The 18629-nt window shown below is 31.0% G+C and overlaps 1 protein-coding gene across 1 annotated transcript in view; it reads right to left on the bottom strand.

Annotated features, from left to right (window-relative positions):
* The window catches only part of LOC127707580 (zinc phosphodiesterase ELAC protein 2-like), a 33571-nt gene that overhangs the window by 3213 nt on the left and 11729 nt on the right, over nt 1–18629 (bottom strand). Inside the window, exons 9-18 of the mRNA XM_052212176.1 lie at nt 18059–18119; nt 15407–15458; nt 14379–14535; nt 13096–13317; nt 10381–10511; nt 9593–9683; nt 8216–8354; nt 7443–7597; nt 5310–5418; nt 2554–2674 (exon numbers count right to left, since the gene is read on the bottom strand). Of these exons, the coding sequence (XP_052068136.1) occupies nt 2554–2674; nt 5310–5418; nt 7443–7597; nt 8216–8354; nt 9593–9683; nt 10381–10511; nt 13096–13317; nt 14379–14535; nt 15407–15458; nt 18059–18119 (1238 nt within the window). The remainder of the gene's footprint in view (nt 1–2553; nt 2675–5309; nt 5419–7442; nt 7598–8215; nt 8355–9592; nt 9684–10380; nt 10512–13095; nt 13318–14378; nt 14536–15406; nt 15459–18058; nt 18120–18629) is intronic.

The following is an 18629-nucleotide window of genomic DNA, read 5'->3' as shown; positions in this document are numbered from 1 at the left end:
TTTTCTTGCTACATAATAAAATAGGTAAATTCCTAACACATTCTATTGTAAAAGTACCTTTATCTGAATTATCTGCCCTTACATTTGAGTTGCCTCCCCTTATGTGGCAAAGTTGGAAAAAATTGAATCAAACAAAAGTTTTCTGTTTTTTGTAAAATACAACCATAAATATGATAAAACATGTCATTTTCTATATTGAAATGAAAATTCTTACACATGAATACCTACTACTCTAAAAATTTGCACATTCTATTAAAGATCTAGACCGATTGTTTTCAGGTATTACAATATCCAAGATGGAGGAAGACACCCTATCTACCTTAAGGTTTAAATTTTTTACAATTGATATGGTTTTCCTTTTGTTTGATAGACATGCCACATTATGCTGTAACTACCTTTTTTGTAATTTACCTTTCAGATAGTATAATAAACTGTTATCACAGAGATATGTCTCGCCTTTTTGTTATTTTGATAATGCAAATGTTGAAATTAAAATAGCAATACTTTAACATGAAAGTTATGCAAATATTCAAAGTCAATGAACCATGACTGAAGGTACATGGCTAAAAAATCTCCATGGAAATAAAATGTGCCAATGTTAATACAACTGCATACCAAATACCATTGACTTATTATAAGTCGAGCCCTTTAAACAAACCTAAACACAAACATTAACTTGTAAATGTTTCATCAAAGTCAATGAACCATGATGAGGGGGTGGGGGCTATATAATCTCCATGGAAACGATACTTGCAAGTGCCAATTAATTTGCATACCAAATATCACTGACTTAACATTATCAGTTTATCTTAAACCGATCTAATCAAAAACTAATACATGCCGTAAACTAAGCAAAAGTTTCAGTCAATAGACCATGACTGAGGGGGGGGGGGGGGGGGGGGGGGGGGGGGGGGGGGGAAATATTCTCCATGGAAATGAGATGTGCTAATGCTTAAACAACTGAATACCAATTAACATTGGCCTACCACTAATGGTTCCCCTTGAACTGACCTAATCACAAACTAACACATGTAAACTAAGCAAAATTTTCGAAGTCAATAGACCATGACTAATGGAGCGGAGCCAAATATTCTCGATGGAATTGAGATGTGCTAATGCTTATACAACTGCATACCAATTATCATTGACCTACCACTAACGGTTCCCCTTAAACTGACCTAATCACAAACTAATACATGAAAACTAAGCAAAAGTTTCAAAGTCAATAGACCATGAATAAGGGGGCTGGGGCCAAATAATCTCCATGGAAATGAGATATGCCAATGCTTATACAACTGCATACCAATTATCATTGACCTACCACTAACGGTTCCCCTTAAACTGACCTAATCACAAACTAATACATGAAAACTAAGCAAAAGTTTCAAAGTCAATAGACCATGAATAAGGGGGCTGGGGCCAAATAATCTCCATGGAAATGAGATATGCCAATGCTTATACAACTGCATACCAAATATCATTGACCTACCACTAGTGGTTCCCCATAAACTGACCTAATCACAAACTAATACATGTAAACTTAGCAAAGTTTCAAAGTCAATAGACCTTGACTGAGGGGGCAGGGCCAAATAATCTCCATGATAATGAGATGTGCTAATGATAATACAACTGCATACCAAATATCATTGACTTACCACTAGTGGTTCACCATGAACTAGACCTAATCACAAACTAATACATTGTTGGTGCCGCCGACGCCGGAAACAGCATACCTATGTCTCCCTTTTTGACTCCGTCAAGGCAGGACAAAAACAGATTACTAGCAAAGTCATATAATATAGCAGAGACACTTTACTGATTTTGTGAGAAATATTGGCACACCTTCATCATTAGCTTTTCTAGATATTTCAGTCTATCCAATATGTTAAAAACAATATTTTGTATTTTTTATTTTTTACTGTGGATTCATTTATTTTCGTGGGTATCAATTTTCGTGGTTTGCTGAAAACTTTCATATTCGTGGATATTTGATTTCGTGGTTTTGCCAATCTCTGTATACAAAGCCTATTGAAAATATGTTATTCGTTGAACATTTGAATTCGTGGTTCACCTGTATCCACGAAACCCACGAAAATTGGTATCCAACGAATAATAATGAATCCACAGTAACTTGAATTATCTATCAAGGCTATAAATAGGTGACAGATAATCATTTCATCATAAACCAAACGTTTAATTTTTAAATATTTCACATGCTTTGGAAAGATTCAACTAAAGCAGATTTTCTTTTAAACACAAAAGAGCCCAGCTTTTGCCCAAAATATGTCAAATAACTTATCTATTAAGCTTTGAAAGAAATAAAATACATTACAAAAACCGTGGACTGGGTCATATTTTATATAAATAAAGGAAAAAAACTGTCATCTAATGTAAATAAAATACAATGATACAAATTAACAGGTCATGTCATCATGGAAGGAGCATGATCTAATGGGTATCACAAAATCAATTGTTAACTGATTTGTACTTGTGTGCGTTATTACAAAAATATTTACACTGTGCAATACAAGGTGTAATGGTACTTAAACTGACCTGTTTCAATGAGAGCTTTACATGGCATAGTATCACCAGAGTAAACAATCTTCCAGCCTGACTTATGTGTAATGACTAGTCCACAAGCATGCTTACTATGTAGAACTGGCACTGGTAAAAACTGAAAATATACACAATGTGTATACTGTATGATTATCACAATTCATTCAAAAAGCAGTCAACAATTTTCTAATTTTTTTTTAATTACTATATATATACTATAAACCAACTTATTTTTGTGGATACCAGTACTTTATTTCGTGTTTAGCTCTTTCTAGCCCACTTTACGGCAATTTAATTTCAAATTTTCCTGATAAATATAGTTTAAAAAGGAAAGATCCAAGTTTTAAATATTCACAACAATTTATATTCGTGTTATTTTTCTACTCATGCCAAATTTGGTTGGTTTACAATATGCTTATCTCATTTTAATCAATTAGCAGTTATCTTTTTATCAGAGTATCATTATTGGCAGATAAAGGATTTTTTTTACCAAGATATTCCCTGAGCATAACAAGGGAAAATAAATGTGGATAGTGTCCACATGTGGACACAGATGATGCCCCCGCTTGCATATCATATAGTTATAAAGGGACATAACTGAAGAACGGTAAAAGTGATGCTACCTAAATTTGAACTTGATCTGAGTTTTGTGGTAATAAGCATTGTGTGTAAGTCTCATAACATTTGGTTGAGGCTAACTTAAGTAGAGAACAGAAACTAAAAATTCAGCAATTTTTCTATTTGTAAACACGCATAACTCTAGAACGGTTGTGTATAAGTTTTATAACATTTGGTTGAGACAAACTAAAGTTAGAGAACGGAAACGAAAATTCAGCAATTTTTATGTTTAAAAAGGGACATAACTCAAGAATGGTAAAAGTGCTGCCAACAAATTTCTTACTTAATCTGTATTATGTAGTAATAAGCATTGTGTATAAGTTTCATAACATTTGGTTGAGGCAAACTAAAGTTAGAAAACAGAAACAAAAAATTTGTACTTGATCTTAGTTTTGTGGTAATGATTATTGTGTATAGATTTCATAATGTTTGGTTGGGGCAAACTTAAGTTACAGAATGGAAACTAAAAATTTTGCAATCTTTGGATTTATAAAGGGGCATAACTCAATAATGGTTAAAGTGACACTACCCAAATTCAACTTGATCTGTGTTTTATCAGTGGAAGTCAAAATTAAACATTGCATTGTATAAAGTATTGATGTAGTTTATTCAACTATAATCATGGACAAAGGAAGATAACTCCAATTTTAGAAATGACTTGATATTTAGAAGAAAATAAAAATTTTGCAATTTTTCCATTTATAAAGGGGCATATCTCTAGAACGGTTAAAGTGACGCCACCAAAATTCAAACTTGATCTGTGTTTTGTAGTAATAAGCATTGTGTATAAGTTTCATAACATTTGGTTGAGGCAAACTTAAGTTAGAGAACAGAAACTAAAAATTTTGCAATTTTCTATTTATAAAGGGGCATAACTCTAGAACGGTTAAAGTGACGCCACCAAAATTCAAAGTTGATCTGTGTTTTGTAGTAATAAGCATTGTGTATAAGTTTCATAACATTTGGTTGAGGCAAACTTAAGTTAGAGAACGGAAACTTAAAATTTTGCAATTTCCATTTATAAAGGGGCATAACTCTAGAACGGTTAAAGTGACGCCACCAAAATTCAAAGTTGATCTGTGTTTTGTGGTAATAAGCATTGTGTATAAGTTTCATAACATGGTTGAGGCAAACTAAAGTTAGAGAACGGAAACGATAAATTCAGCAATTTTCCATTTGTAAAGGAGCATAACTCTAGAATGGTATATAAGTGATGCTACCAAAATTCGAACTTGATCTGTGTTTTGTGGTAATAAGCATTGTGTATAAGTTTCATATCATTTGGTTGAGGCAAACTAAAGTTAGAGAATGGAAACCAATTTTGGTACGTACATACATACGTACGTACAGACAGACGGACAAGGGTAAAACTTAATGCCCCCTCCGCTACGGCGGGGGCATAAAAATTGAATGTTTCCAAGTACAAATTGCAAGAAATGCAGGGTGTTCATAAAACTGAAGCAAACTCAAAGTCGTTCTAAAGAAAACAACATAGTACTCCAAATACACATTATTGTGAAAGCTAGTATATTATCTCTAACTCTTCAAAGCTGTGAGCTGACTAGTACCAGTTTTACATTTATTTCATTGTCTAGTTTAATCACTGGCACTTGGTTCTGATTGATTGTTGGTGTTTAAGCCACTTAGAGCATTGTTGGCCATATTGTGGCTATCAGTTTTTATTGGTGAAGGAAGCCAGAGGGTATCGGAGAGAACCTGATTTTTCGGCAGGAAAACTGACAATCCTTGTCTATGAAGATTGGAGTTAAACTGCCACATGCGGGATTGGACCTAACCGCAGTGTTGACAAGCTAGTGATGCAGTAGATGAACTACTTAGAACACTAGGCCACCATGGCCCCTTATTCTTTTGAACATATCCATATAAGTTAAGCAAATTATCCATTGCATCATATTTAATTTTATGTATTTATTTTGTTCAAATTTCATGAAAAAACCTTTTACTACAATATACATAATAGAAGAATTAAATGTTCATATTTGTCTTGTATGACTAGTTCTACATACTTGGCAATCATACCACATCTCTTCTTTTGTTTTAGGTGGATTGTTGTCTCAGTGGAAACCATATCAAATCTCATTATTTCTATATTGTTCAATGTATAACAAACTTACATCTGTACAATTCAGTTTAGTCTTTACTACTTCCAATAAAGTTGGGTCTCTTTCATTTTTAATTGGAACAGTATATGGTTCTCTCATTAAATTCTGACTATATACTAATCTGAAAAGTACAACATAAGTCAGATTATCAAATTGTTTTAAATTAAAATGTGAATAATATGCCCCAATTATATAAGTCATATAATACTCTACAAAAAAGAGATATGTATCAAAATTTTGGTAAATCTTACTAAAAATTCAAAGTACAGAAATAAATAAAAAAGGAAGAAGATAACTAAGACAAATGATTTATATTTCTACACTCTACATTTATGAACATATTCATATGTACAATGTCTTCCATGGACTTCTTGGACATATACAAACAACTTCAATCAAATACAAACTTTTATCAACTTTTCTTTACAGACCAAACTAGAAGACAAGAACATAAAATCAAATGAATCCAAAAAATCTGATAATCAAATTCCCTTAAATTGTTTAGCAAATAAATACAATTGTTCAACTCTTGAATCAAAGACTATTAAAAACACAAAAACATACAAAGAAATAAAAACAAAACAAGACTTATTGTAATGTATGAACATAACTGTAAACAACATTTAATAAAATGCTCCGCTGGGCGCAGCTTAATACGACCGCAGAGGTCGAACCCTGAGCAGTTGGGGCAAGTATGGACACAACATTCAAGCTTGATACAGCACTGAATTTGGATTGTGATTAAATATTTGACACAGCATAGGTTTCTGACACAGAATGAATGTGGTCTAAGAACTTAAAAATTTTTAATTTACCTATTCAAACCATATCATTATTATTTGCTTTTATATATAAATCAGAAATAACTAATTTAAAATGGAAAATTTTTAAAGAAAAAAAGGGGGAAAAAATCCCCACCCCAAATTTTTGAACCCCCTTATGATTCATCACCCCCAAACTCAATCCCAGCCTTCCCTTTGTGGTTTGGTACCTTGCAGTACAATTTCAGACAGATCCATACACTTGAACACAAGTTATTGTCTGGAAACTAGAAAAATGCTTGTTTTTTTACCCCTTATTCCTCAACGTTTTGGGCAATTACCCCCAAACTCAATTCCAGCTTTCCCTTTGTGATATGGAACCTTGTAGTACAATGTCATAAAGATCCATAAACTTACACACAAGTTATTGTCCTGAAACTAGAAAAATGCATGTTTTTTGCCCCTTTTTGACCCCTAATTCCTAAAATTTTGAGGCAATTAACCCCAAAAATAATCCCAGCCTTCCATTTGTGGTATGGTACCTTGCAGTACAATTTCAGAGAGATCCATACACTTGAACACAAGTTATTCTCTGGAAACTAGAAAAATGCTTATTTTTGGCCCCTTATTCCTCAACGTTTTGGGCAATTACCCCCAAACTCAATTCCAGCTTTCCCTTTGTGATATGGAACCTTGTAGTACAATGTCATAAAGATCCATACACTTACACACAAGTTATTGTCCTGAAACTAGAAAAATGCATGTTTTTTGCCCCTTTTTGACCCCTAATTCCTAAAATTTTGAGGCAATTAACCCCAAAAATAATCCCAGCCTTCCATTTGTGGTATGGTACCTTGCAGTACAATTTCAGAGAGATCCATACACTAACACACAAGTTATTGTCATGAAACTAGAAAAATGCTTGTTTTTTGCTCCTTTTTTGGCCCCTAATTCCTAAAATTTTGAGGCAATAACCCCCAAAATCAATCCCAGCATTCCCTTTGCGATATGGAACCTTGTGGTACAATATCAGAGAGATCCATACACTAACACACAAGTTATGTCTGGAAGTTACAAAAATGCTTATTTTTGGCCCCTAATTCCTTACCTCTTGGTACCATAACCAATCCCAACCTTCCTTTTGTGGCAGTGAACCTTATGGTAAAATTTCATAGAGATCCATTCACTTAAACTAAAGTTAGAGTGTGAAAACTAACGAGTCTTCAGATGACGAAGACGTCTACGCCAACGTCATACCAATATACGACCGCAAAATTTTTTTGTCTTCAGACGACGTCGACGTCAATGCCAACGTCATACCAATATACGACCGCAAAAATTTTTTTTGCGGTCATATAAAAAGTGTTTGAGTCGTATCACTTACTGTAGAACTTCTTTCAGACTGTTTACACGAAACTGTTCCTCATTGGTTCTAAGCCAGCTAATGATCTGTACAGGAGCTATCAGGAGGATGGGAGTTATTTCCATTCCAGCTCTGGCTAATGCTGCTTTCCTTTCAAATACTAAACCTGACATACCCTACAAAAGTGAAAAGTAACTCTTAAAAAATGTCTTCAAAGTTGTATATGTTCCATTGTTATTCTTTAATTTTTTTTCCTTTTACATACTTTAAACCATTTTAGTTTACCAAATACTTTTTAACATTGAGCTCTTATTAGTAGACTTTGTGGAAAATTGATATTCAGGATTTTCTAACTTTGTTGGTGCAATCATAAAGAGATGATCCATATTAGGGAAATTTGTGAAGATTTATATTTGTGGTATTTTGCTACCAAAGGAAGTTACATTTATAATAAATTGCTCAAAGAAATAAGTTGATTTTTCAGTAACTGAACAAAAAAGAATCTGTTCCTTAAATTGATTTATTTATGTGAATTTTCATAAAAATTGAGCTAATACCTTATAGAAAAAACTTTTTAATATAATGTGAAATTACTATTCATAGTTTCATTTCTATTAAACTGAATCCATTTGAATTTAGAAAAAATGGAATTATGAAATCTTTGTACTGTATATAAATTATATATGTAATTTGATTTTGTTCAATAGATTTTTTTAACTTTAATTTTAGGAATAATCAGTGGACATTGCTTTTTTTTACTTTTACCAAATACCCATCAGATTTTCTGTACTTACAAGATGATGGTCAGCATGTAAGTGTGATATAAATATAGCTTTAAGTTTGATTAATACTTCATCTGTTTTATCTCCATATAACATTAATAGCTGACTTAAACTTCCTTCTCCACAGTCCATTAATAAATTGGTTTCTTCACTGAAAGATAAAAGATGATTTGGTATATATGTAAATATCATAAGTTATGCGGTAAAAATTAAAAACTTGTCTTCACATACCAAATTGTTGAATTGATTGGTCAACCAAAATACTCAACTTTTAATAAAAATATTTGCTTAAAAAATATTGCTAAATTGAAAATTAAATAATTATAATTAGCAGTTCCTACATCATATCAAAAGTCCTCTTGAATTGCATACAAAAAATAGTTGGGCATGGCTTCCCTACTCAGCATGCTTAGCTGGTCTCACTCAAAGAAACAAAAGGCTCCAAGTATTATGTACCACACACTTGGCTTAAAAGCTTCCCTAAAATTCAATAAAACTAATGCTTTCAAAGTATAAATAAAGGGCCAGGATGCCTAAATGCAATTTTCTGAAGGAGAACTACATCAAACAGAATCATTTTCAGCAACAATGATTAAAACTATCATAGAAAATTATTAGACATTTGGTTGAGTTTAACACCCGCCCAGAGGTCTTTTTTAGTGTCAGTAAAGCTCATGTTTAATTGTAAGTGTGGAGTATCAACCAAAACTACAAATGGGGATACAAAAATTATTACCTCCATAATTTTAAATAGCAAGTCTTCCTTTATATATTTTTTTTTAGTTACATTTACAGATATAGCTTATGGGAATTAGGTTCATCAAATATTGCAAAGTTTATAAGCTATTCACATTTTGAAGAATTTTTTAAACTGAATATTTATCTACACAATTTTGGCTATTTTTATGAATAGTGACCATTTTGGTTGTACAGCAGGATCATTGATTATTTTTTGAAACTAGATATTATAAAAAGCAGCAATTTAAATTTTGAAATTAAAAACTAAATAAATAATCATACCAGTCATCGAAAAATTCCAGTTCATTGGGTAAACTGAATCAAATACATTATATCCCCCAAAAAACTGATTTGAAATAAAAATAATTCATTTAAACATAACACATGGTTTTAATATCATGTATCCACAAGACAAACATATGATTAGACAGAAAATAACATTAATATCTATCAATTTAATAGGTCACATAAACTTATTAGCTTTTCAGATTCATTATTTTTGAAGTGTTGGAGAACCAGAAAATATATTATGTATGGCATAACATTGTCATAAAAATAATTTTCAGTGGTTACAGTGATTACATCATACAGAAAATATACAAACTGATCAAATCATGTTATAGTCTCAGTATATTACAAGATAAAACTCACTCCATATGAAGAAGAATACTTGTACAGTTTCTAAAAGCTCCTGGTACACTTGAAGCTGTTCCTAAAAACACAACTTCTGGGAAATCAGATCCTGAAAAATATAACCAAGAAATGCATTTTATAAATTAATACATATCATTCTGGAAATTACCTATTTAAATTAAAATACCTTGTTGTGATAAAAGGTGAAATGTTATGTATAAATATCCTGTCCGCTCTTCACACACTTCGCATCCCTTTGATTTTTTATTGGCCATAATAGGTAAGATGTTATATCGTATTACTAATTTCCTATATAAAAAAAGGTTCTTTTTTTGCTGTTCTTCATCTCAAAGTCACAGTGAGGCCTTCAACACAGAGCAAAAAGGAAAAAAAAACGCTCACCTCATTACAAGTTTAAGACAGCCCCTTCGTATATTTTATTTATAACCATGCCAAAAAAAATCTTCAAACTAAATACATATTTAGGAGAGGGAGCATTATTTTTCATGATAAGTTTTACATATTGTATTAACATGGCTATCTCTGGCTTCCAAGTGGTTTATTTAATGGAAAAAAATGACAAAATATTGTTATTGTGTTTTTCAAATGAAAATTTTTCAATTAAAAAAATGGATAGACATTGTTTTAAGGAACAGCAATGTTTGACAGCTCACTCGAATATCAATTCCCTCTTTTCTTATATCAATTTTTATCTTCTGTTTGTTGTTTATGCAAATGTTATAGCCAAAATAGTTTTGTTTAAACATGAAACTTCTTAAAAGGGCAAAAAAATTGTCAAAACTAACCTTTATCTTTGGTTGTGGACTGTTTGGATGAAATCACTTCTTTATAATCTGTTACGGTTTTCATAATGTTACTGTCACCAGCTATCTGGTCTCTTGTCTTGCATTCAAAATCTTCTGGTAAACAATCTTCACTAAAAGATAATTATAATGCACATTTATTATCATACAATTGTTACAACACACACACTCAAACCATATTCACATTTTCTTGAAACTGATCTGATATATTTTTATTTCAATAAGGGTACCAGTAGTTTAACTAATGTTCACTGCTGAAGCAAATCGCAAATGAAACCCAGATACATTTTATTGCGAACCCAATGAAAGTTTTCCACAGTGCCATCTCTATCTTGACCAGGTATTTAAACTTTTGCAAGTTCACCTGTCCTATTGAATAGATACAATAGCTATTGTTCTCTGTGTAGTTTATTCTCTGGGACCTTTAAATTTCTTCTAAGAGAAATCTATCATTCATTGATTAAATTACCTGAGTAAAAAAAAATTCTTATATATAGACAAAAATACTGTTTTTATACTCATTAACTGCATGTGATGATGTAGTTATTCAATATTAATAATATATTTTCATTCAGTTTAATATAAACATTGATTCAATAGATTTTCATTCAGTTTAATATAAACATTGATTCAATCATAAAAATTTGATTTCTGACAAAACTTTCAACATTGTTCCTTTTAAAAAAAAATTTGTTTGACATGAATAAGAACTTGAAAATAATGATGTTTCAAATTAAGATCTTCTTAAATGTATTCTATAACTAAACAAAAAAAAATCAAATTTCAATAGGAACATTGATAAAACTTTTGTTAGAAATCAACTTTTTAGGATTGAATCAATGTTTATATTAAACTGAATGAAAATATATTATTAATATTGAATAAATACATCAGCACACGCAATTAATGAGTATAAAAAAAGTATTTTTGTCTGTATATAAGAATTTTTTTTTACACAGGTAATTTAATCAATGAATGATAGATTTCTCTTAGAAGAAATTTAAAGGTCCCAGTGAATAAACTACACAGAGAACAATAGCTATTGTATTCATTCAATAGGACAGGTGAACTTGCAAAAGTTTAAATACCTGGTCAAGATAGAGATGGCACTGTGGAAAACTTTCATTGGGTTCGCAATAAATGTACTTTTTAAGTTCCCTGAGTTTTAGTGTTTTATATGAGCAAGTTTTATTTTGACAAGAAGACTCATGGATGCTTATATGTAGTATATACAAATACCAATGGTTATAACTTAATTATAAATATTTCAACTGACAAGGAACTATAGTTATTTTCTGGTTTCTATGCATAATACTGACTAAAATTGAGTACCATTAATTCAAAACAATGGTTATCAATAGACACATATCAACAGATTTTAAAATTATATATGCTTAAACTTATTGAATTGTAGTGTTCATTAAATTGACCTACTTTATCAGAAGACCATTTTTATCCTTTGACGTCCAATATAAAACAAGAGCGCAGAAAAGTCTCTCATCCTTTACTGATTATGATTGATTTTATGTTGAAAGTCTTTGAGATCAAGGTATCAGATAAAACTGAGTATAATCAATGATCCATTACAATGAGGTGAAGGTCTTATGAACTCTGTCAAATGGACACAGCCATATTACAAACATTCTATTCATGAAATAAAGTTGAATATGTCATATATTTATTTATAGAATCTGAGCAACACACCCAATTTTTTACCAAAAGCTAACATTGCTGGATAAGTATTCTTATGGTTTGCATTCTTGGATGTTTGTTGCAGGTGAAACAAAACTTCCAAGTAAGAAATTGGTGTTTTATTCCAATAATAAATTGAAAGTTTTGGTTAATTGCCAAAAAAAAATTCTATACTATGGTCCTAGGAATGATTTAGAATTAAGTTTGACTTGAGGTGGATCACTGGTATGTATTTCCTCAGATAGAATTTTCTATACTTTTTATTCAAAAATATGAAAAAAGTATCAGACATCATGCTATTTTTCAAGCTACAAGGGCAATTTTGCATAGAATATCATGAAAAAACATTTTTTGTGAATAAAAAGAAATCTATGAGATAGAATTTGAAATAAAATATGAGAAGATAGATTTTATAGTATGCTTTAAGAAAAGAAAAATGGGTCACCGAACTTTTTTTCTTGCTACAAATAAAAAGTAAAAATTTCATTAACATTCCTTTAAAAAAATTTTACTTTTAAAGTTATCTCCCCTTAAATGGCTAAATTGAAAAAATTGATACAATCAAAAACAAATATTTGGTATTTGTTAAAACAGTCTAAAAATTGCAATAAACAAGTTATTTTCTTTATTGAAATAAACAGTCTTACATATTAATTGTCAATCTGTCTCAAAATTTGCAGATTTAAGCAAAGAACTAAACACTTGTGTACTGCTATATTACAATCCAAGATGGCAGTATTCAGTTACTCTACCTAAAACTGGTCATTTTGTTGAACGAGAAAGGGAACCATGAAAAAACTTACACCTCTGCAAATTTCCCTTTTAGGGTGTAAAACATCTAAAAAACATGGATGAAATTTCAATTCGGACAGAATACACGCTTAGGGATGATTATAAGTCAAGTGTAGTTTCAACTGATTCAAAGGAAGAGATTTTTCAGCTGATTAATTGATATTGCCATGTATTCTCTCAAAATGTAATATATCAAATATAATTGATACTTACACTGATACAATTTTTTTTGGTCTATAAGAGTATTTCATGAAAGGTTTGGCTAATATATGATTTTCACTCTTGTAATCTTCAATCTGCTGCTTTGGCATATGTAATTGAGGAAATATTGTTGAATTGAGCATATTTAGGCTGCTTTGAAGTTCTAACACTGCAGTTAATGATAATGTACTGGTCTTCTCATGTAGAAACATATGGCGTGTTGAACTGGCAAATCTGAAATATAAAATCATTTTATGATAGTTGAAATAAGATACCATCACTGTTAACAAAATGGTATGTAGTTACCTTCTTTTGTTTAGTTATAAATGTAAGCATACAGATTGCACACAACTGCTTTCTTTATATAAAGTGAATGACATAGACACTTTATCACTTAAACAGTAATTTGAGCTCTAGATGTATTTTAGTTAAAGTTTAGTTTAAATATATATAGCTGCCTCATTGAGGTATACCCCACATCTTCCTTAATTCATACACATATAATTTAACTTTATAAGAACCAGGTAAGAGAAATACTTGTACACCTAACACCCTTTAGATATCAAACTGAATATCATATTTCAAACCAATGTATAAAATAGCTGATAAATATATCATTATTGGCCTCAACAAGTTGTCTCAATACTTTTGGCCCTGTGATGGTAGTCTATTGTCATGCAACTCATGATTATAGTATGTATTTCTTTCAAAAAGAAATAACTGGTTGTTTAAATAACTTATTGACAACTCCTGCAATGTCAATAAACTGTTTACACTGGACCTATGTAAACTCATCTCAAACTTTAACAACGATTGACACCTAAGATGCTGGGAACAACACACCTAAGTCTTGTTTCTACAACTTTTTTGAAAGGGAGACAAAAAGAACAGCTTATGTCCAACACAAGGAACAGTCTTTATCTTGTTTCCAGTGTAAGCTTTTCAGTTCAACACTAAATACCTACCAGTAACTGTCAAGATGAAGAACAGCAATACAAACAATATTCCTTTGACCTACACATACTATAAACTATATATATTGAGGATTTTTTACATACTGTGGATTTGTTTATTTTTCCTTGGTACAAATTTTTCGGGGAATGAGGAAAATCATATTTTTGGGGATATTACATGTAAATGATTTCATGGTTTTACAAAAGCCTGCATACAAGCCTATAGAAAATTTGTACTTAGTTAAACATTCAAATTTGTGGTTTACCGAAAATTGGTATCCCTTGAATAATAATGAATCAATAGCAGTCATATGTTTTGTCATTTGATATACACTTAGTTACCTCTGTATAAACTGTTGATACTGTGGATTATTAACAATGTCATATGATGACATGTGTACAATTAATTCAGCTGAGTTGTCGTTGTCACCTTGACATTCAGATAACTTCTCAGATCTTAATAAACTGTACAAATAGTCTTCATTTGGACATTCTACAACTGCAAAGAAATATACAGAATGTTTATATGCTTCAAATGTATTCAAATGCTGTAAACAAACTTATTTTTTTTTTCTCATTAAGCACTAAATAGTTGACTTCGCAACCAGTTTCTTTAGCTTTTCTTAAGGTAGATTCATGGTATACTGCCATCTTGGATTGTACAATCCCAGTACAAAATCGGTCTAGTTATTTGCCTAAATCTGCAAATTTGGAGACAGATTTACAATTTATTGGTTAGACTGTTTATTTATGTAAATAAAAATTGGTGATTTATTGTATAACTCAAAATATTTAAACAAATATCAAATATTGTGTTTTTAGAATCAATTTTTTCAAATAACCCATTTCAGGGAAGATAACTCTTTTAGTAAAAAATATATACTGGACTGATAGGGAAATTTTTAATTTTTACTTGTAGCAAGAAAACAAGTTCGGTGACACCATTTTTTCTTTTTATTTTCTTAAAACATATTATAAAACCTATCTTCTCACAATTTATTTCAAAATTCTATCTCATAGATTTTTTTTTATGCACACAAATGTGTTTTTTCATGAACAATCTAACCAAATTTAGGCAATTTTCAACGACTCATAGCTTGGAAAATAGCACGGTGACCCATACTTTTTATTATATTTGAAAAAAGCATAGTAAAATCTTCATTTTGGCAAAGTATAAGAAAATTCTATCTCAAGAAATATATACCTATGATCTACCTTAAATTGATAAAGTATTCATATTAGAAAAGATCCAAGTTTGACAAATATTTGTTTACTGGTGACACTCATGCATCTCCAGAAAACTCAATGCTCAATCATCAATTCGCCAATTGAAGTTTGCAAATATTCAAATATTATACTATTATACTCACCTACAATAGGTTTTGGGTTTTCCTTGGGCATTAACACTTGGTCAGGATGAATCTGAAAAGATTTATTAATCCATTATCTAATTTTCATTTATCCTCTCTATTGGACTTATTCATAAAATAATACAGTTACATGTGAGTTTTATGCAGTCATGGAAATTTTTATTTGTTACAAAAAAGAAGGTATAAACTGTAATTAATATTATTTGTCATACAATCAGTATATAATCATAAGTAATAACTTCCTGCCAAGCTCATCTGAGATGGTTTTGGTTGTTTAAAGTCTTACACAGTAGCTTAATGCTCTTCAGTTGGACTAGAAGAAACTGGTTTCTAACACAGATAGAATGTGGTAAAAGAACTGAGAAAAATACACGGTAAAATTCAGCATAATAAATAAACTGCTTCGCTGAGCGCAGCTTGATACGCCCGCAGAGGTCCAACCCTGAACAGTTGGGGCAAAAATGGACACAATATTCAAGCTTGATACAGTTCTGAATTTGGATTGTAATTAAATATTTGACATATTATAGGTTTCTGAATAAATCTAGTCAAAGAACTTGAAATTGGTTATATGAATTGAATTTATATTCAATTAAAGATTTCTTGCTGTTGTGTAATACACTGTGCTGTTGCGCAATACTTAGTAAATCTGTTTTCAGACTATACACAAATAAAGTTCAATTAATTCTCAATGTCATATTAGAAATTTATGAAAATCAAAAGGGAACTTACATCAATAGATATAAACAATTTACCAAAGTTTCATGAGAATTGCTGACAGCATTTTTGAGTTATTGTCTGAAAACTGGAAAATCCCCCCTTTTTTAATGAATAAAACCCTATAACTCAGAAATGTAAAATGTAAAATTTATAAAATTCTAAACGGAGCTTACATCAATAGATATAAACAATTCACCAAAGTTTCATAAGAACTGCTGAAAGCATTTTTGAGTTTTTGTCCAGAACTGGAAAATCCCCCTTTTTTCTGAATAAAACCCTGTAACTCGGAAACGTAAAATCTAAAATTTATAAAAATCGAAAGGGAGTTCATGTCAATAGATATAAACAATTCACCACAATTTCTTGCAAGTTAGTGAAAGCATTCTTGAGTTATTGTCCGAAAACTGGAAAATCCCCCTTTTTTTAATGAATAAAACCCCATAACTCAGAAACGTAAATTCTAAAATTTATAAAAAACGAAAGGGAGCTGACGTCAATAGATATAAACAATTCACCAAAGTTTTATGCAAATTGGTTAAAGCGTTTTTGAGTAAATGTCCGACATGTTGACGACGGAAGGACAGAGGGACAGACGGACGGACGGACAGACAGACGGACAACGGTATACCATAATATGTCCCGTAAACGGGCGTATAAAAAAAACAAGAATTCATGACTTTGAATTAAACCCCTATTGAAATTAGTCAAGAAACGAGCAATTTATACAAAGTATTAGAAAAGTATTGTTTTTGGCCCCTTTTTCCTAAACAGTTAGGATCATAACCTCCAAAATCAATCAAAACAGGTCCCAGAATCAAAAATCTAAATTCCCGGTTAAATTCAGAATATCAAAGATCCCACAGAATTCGATTTTTTTTTAAATCAAACAAAGTTTAATTTTGGACCCTTTGGACCTTGATGTGAACTAATTTGAAAACTGGCCCCACAATTAAATATCTGAATACACGGTTTGATTTGGCATATCAAAGAAACCCCATAGTTTAATTTTTGATGAAATCAAACAAAGTTTAATTCAGCATATTTAAGAACCCCAACAATTCAAGACTTTGAATTAAACCACATTAAAATTGGTCCAGAAATAAGCAATTTATACAAAGTATTAGAAATTATTGTTTTTCGCCCTTTTTTCCCAAACAGTTAGGGCCATAACCCGCAAAATCAATCCCAACCTTTCTTTTTTGTATGAAACTTTGTGGTACAATTTCATAGAGATCCATAGACTTATACACAAGTTATTGTCCTGAAACAAGAAAATTGCTTGTTATTGGACCCTAATTCCTTTACAGTTTGGACAATAACCCCCAACATCAATCTCAACCTTCATTTTGTGGTATGGAACCGTGTGGTACAATTTTAAAAAGAGATCCTTATATTTATTCTCAAGTTATAGTCTGGAAACCTAATGTCTTCGGATGACGACGACACTGACATCGCCATAACATTATAGACTACAAAAATTTTGTGGTCGTACAAAAATTGGTTTATATTGCTACAAGACTGGTGGTCTGTAAAGGCAAATGTTAATTACTTAGTATGTAAAATACCTTTAACATAGTACATGTACTTTATTACAATAATTACTGTAAGTGCTCACAATTTCACTATATCTTATTAATTTGATTGGCATGATGACAAATGATTGATTTAAGAATCAATTTATTATATAACAAAGAACAAAAACCAAGACAAAACATGCCTCTATAATAAAGCTTTTGATGCTCAAGGCACACACTACTACAAAAACAGGGAAAAGTTACTTCTTGTTGGGAATATTACAGGGAGGAGTTGTGAGACTTAAGTAATTGTAAAGTAATAGAAACAATTTAATTATGATGAAATACCTATCAGATTACATTGTTAACAAAATTAAAAACAATAAAATGTCTATTGCTAGATTATTGAAGATCTTACCACTGTTTCATCAGGTAGGGTCACACTTTCTTCATTTTTTAACTTCCCAATCAGAGGACCACTAAAAAATAAATCAAGGATAAACAAACTGAAACAAGTGAATCAGTGAGCTACTGCTCACTAATGATACCCCCACCCCGCTAAAAGTATAAGGTAAATAGGAAGTTGTTGAGTGATGAATCTGAAAACGCATCACACGGTATAGCTGACTCATATAAACCCTGAAACCAAATTTCAGAAATCCTTGTAATGGATTGACTGACAGATAGACTGATTGATGGACTGACAGATGGACTGATGGATGGACAGACGGACAGACAGAGGTAAAACAGTATACCACCACTTTTTTAAAGTGGGGGTATAATAATTAATGTACATTTTACACATACAATACAGCTGGGTAGTAAGATGAATTTCTTATAGCACATCATTTTCTCATATATTCTTTTCTTAAAATAATGTATAAGACAAGCATCAAATGGATATATGAGCATATTATTATATAAACAATCTCTATATCAAAATAGTTGACAAATAATATAATTTGAAAAACATGTTCCATTCCCACCAT

Source organism: Mytilus californianus, unplaced genomic scaffold (genome assembly GCF_021869535.1).
Source record: "Mytilus californianus isolate M0D057914Y unplaced genomic scaffold, xbMytCali1.0.p SCAF_7, whole genome shotgun sequence".
In the NCBI taxonomy this organism is placed as follows: domain Eukaryota; kingdom Metazoa; phylum Mollusca; class Bivalvia; order Mytilida; family Mytilidae; genus Mytilus; species Mytilus californianus.
This window is presented reverse-complemented; position numbering and strand designations above follow the sequence as displayed.